The sequence below is a fragment of the Tachysurus fulvidraco genome, chromosome 20, assembly GCF_022655615.1.
Source record: "Tachysurus fulvidraco isolate hzauxx_2018 chromosome 20, HZAU_PFXX_2.0, whole genome shotgun sequence".
Classification (NCBI taxonomy): domain Eukaryota; kingdom Metazoa; phylum Chordata; class Actinopteri; order Siluriformes; family Bagridae; genus Tachysurus; species Tachysurus fulvidraco.
The window spans coordinates 480,409-482,908 of NC_062537.1; the positions used below are offsets into that span (position 1 = coordinate 480,409).

At 31.9% G+C, this 2,500-nt stretch overlaps 2 protein-coding genes across 3 annotated transcripts in view; one reads left to right on the forward strand and one right to left on the reverse strand.

Annotated features, from left to right (window-relative positions):
- bcl7ba (BAF chromatin remodeling complex subunit BCL7B a) overlaps positions 1 to 1,562 on the forward strand; it is a 4,205-nt gene extending 2,643 nt beyond the window's left edge. For both annotated transcript variants that reach the window (XM_027158572.2, XM_027158573.2), the window contains exons 5-6: positions 282 to 358; positions 555 to 1,562. In XM_027158572.2, coding sequence (XP_027014373.1) covers positions 282 to 358; positions 555 to 644 — 167 coding nt within the window. In that variant the 3' untranslated portion in view covers positions 645 to 1,562. The remainder of the gene's footprint in view (positions 1 to 281; positions 359 to 554) is intronic.
- A 373-nt stretch (positions 1,563 to 1,935) lies between these two features.
- myl10 (myosin, light chain 10, regulatory) overlaps positions 1,936 to 2,500 on the reverse strand; it is a 3,761-nt gene continuing 3,196 nt past the window's right edge. The window contains exons 5-7 of the mRNA XM_027158570.2: positions 2,482 to 2,500; positions 2,201 to 2,249; positions 1,936 to 2,117 (exon numbers count right to left, since the gene is read on the reverse strand). The exon at positions 2,482 to 2,500 is cut by the window's right edge and continues 60 nt beyond it. Of these exons, the coding sequence (XP_027014371.1) occupies positions 2,013 to 2,117; positions 2,201 to 2,249; positions 2,482 to 2,500 (173 nt within the window). The 3' untranslated portion in view covers positions 1,936 to 2,012. The remainder of the gene's footprint in view (positions 2,118 to 2,200; positions 2,250 to 2,481) is intronic.

The following is a 2,500-nucleotide window of genomic DNA, read 5'->3' on the forward strand; positions in this document are numbered from 1 at the left end:
TAAAAAAAAATAAATCATAAATGTCTATTTTCTTCATTGTTTATTTATTTAATATTTTTTTTAAAAATACTTACATTGTTAATAAATTATAACAATTATATTTTGCATTGTATAAAATATCTTACAATCTCATAATATTTTTAATATTTTTTTTAATTTTACACATAATTCTAAAAAATGCAAATTGCAATTGATATTTTAGTATTTATTATTTTATGGAGGCTTCCTTCTGCATATCATCATCATCATTTTTCTTCTTTTATTTTTGTGTGTTTATGTAGAGGCGTCGCTGCAGTCTGAGATGGCTGATGAACCGCCGACGCTGATTAAAGAAGATATTTTACCCGTTACAGCTGAGGTACTAAATAAATAAATAAATAAATCATAGATAGATAGATAGATAGATAGATAGATAGATAGATAGATAGATAGATAGATAGATAGATAGATAGATAGATAGATCTACTAATAATAATTAATGAACACATGAAAAAAAATGTTGTATAAACACAAAATTGTTTGTTTTTTCTTTATTCCTGTTTGTTTTTATACAGGAAGTGGAAGAGGAAAACTCTGGAGCTCCGCCTCTTAAAAGAGTGTGTACTGAGCAGATGTCTGTTATCCAGTCTACTCTGTCCAGTTAACACACACACACACACACACGCACACAGACTGAGTACAATCAGTGTAAAGAGTCATTCCTCTCCTGAGATCAGCAGCAGTAACTGATTATGTTACTGTAAGACATTGTGAGCTGTAGGTTTCTGCTGCAGTGAAGTTTCATATAAATTATTACTTTAAGATAAATGTTTCACACCTTTTATTTCACACCAGTTTTTAGGTCACACTGAGACTGTCACTTGACTTGACCATCACAGACAAGAGAAACATTTCATTTTATTATAAACACAACTACATTATAATCACTCAAATCAACACACACACACACACACACACACACACACAGTGATTGCCTCACAGCGCTCAATGACTAGCTGCTTTTAATCTGATGCTGATATTTCTCCACATTTCCTTCAGACCTGCTACACATCACAAATTCAGACAGAATGTTTATTTTATTTTATTACATTACATTTCCTCCTACTTCACTAGTTTCGGTTATCAGTCTGTTACAGTGAATTGTGAACACACCTAAATTATAAATCTAGATATAATTGATATACTGAAAGTATTCCTACATATAGATTTATATTTCAGAGAGTTTTTTTTATCTTAATAAGGAGTCGATAATAATTAGAGTGAATCATTTATACAGTGTGTGAAGTGACTCACAAGAGATCAGAGCTTCTCTCTGTGCACTTGTGATTAATGATGATGGAATGATTGTGTTTAGTTTTCTGTTTGTTCAGTTTGTGTCTGATGTCTTAATGGTTATTCTTCATGATCAGGATAATAATAAGAATAATAATTTCCATCAGACTTAGCTGATGATGATGATGATGATGATGATGATTACTGTACATTGGTTAAGTGGCACATTGATGTTGAAATTTTATTATTTTAAAAATGATTATTAATGTCATTAAAATATAAGAACCGTGTCCGTGTTTTATTTTTCATCTTTTATTTTCATCTGACACTAAATTTATTTTATTGTACATTAATAAAACAGTCATTCCAACAAACAAATAATGATCAAAATTGTGCATCACAATATTTATTTAGAAGTGTGTTTATGAAAAGGGATGAGGATGATGATGATGATGATGATCAAATACACAATGAAATAAAAAAGTAATTACATTTGAATTTGTCTATATTTATTATTTATTTCTGCTCTGATGTTTATTTTACAAGAAGTCCTAATTGATCCTGAGACAAAGCCATTTTTCAGTCTTTCTTTCACACACAGAAGCTTAATAAAGTGTTAATAATCTGTGTTCTGCTGTGTTATTAACACTCGAGATCTTATGGTGTATTTTGAGCTGTTTATTGACAAAGGGGAGGGACACAAACACGTACGAACAGATACAAACACAGACGTGGGGACGTCACTCCTGCTCCTTGTCCTCTCCATGAGTGATGACGTAACACAGGTTTTTGTAGTCCAGGTTTCCGGCAACATCCAGGGGGAAGTTTGTGAACATCTGATTTACCTGAAAGAGAAACGCAGAAGAGATTAAAGAGCTGACACTTCATCTGATTGAAGTGATTGATCATTTGAGATGATTAGACTCACCTCTGCATCTGTGAATTTATCTGCCTGGGACATGAGATGGTACTTAATCCTGAAAGGTGAACACAAAGCCAGGCGTCATACATTAAACACTTCACTCAACAAAATGATGAATGAACACAAACACACGCAAAAAACCTACATTTTAATGTTATAATTATGATGTTTGTACCAGCAGTGAAATAATCTAATCTAATCTAATCTAATCTAATCTAGAAGAGTGAGACATTGTGTGATTAAACAGAGAGTGAGTGTGATCGATCTCCTCAGATGATGAAACTCACTCTTCTCCTTTAATGATGC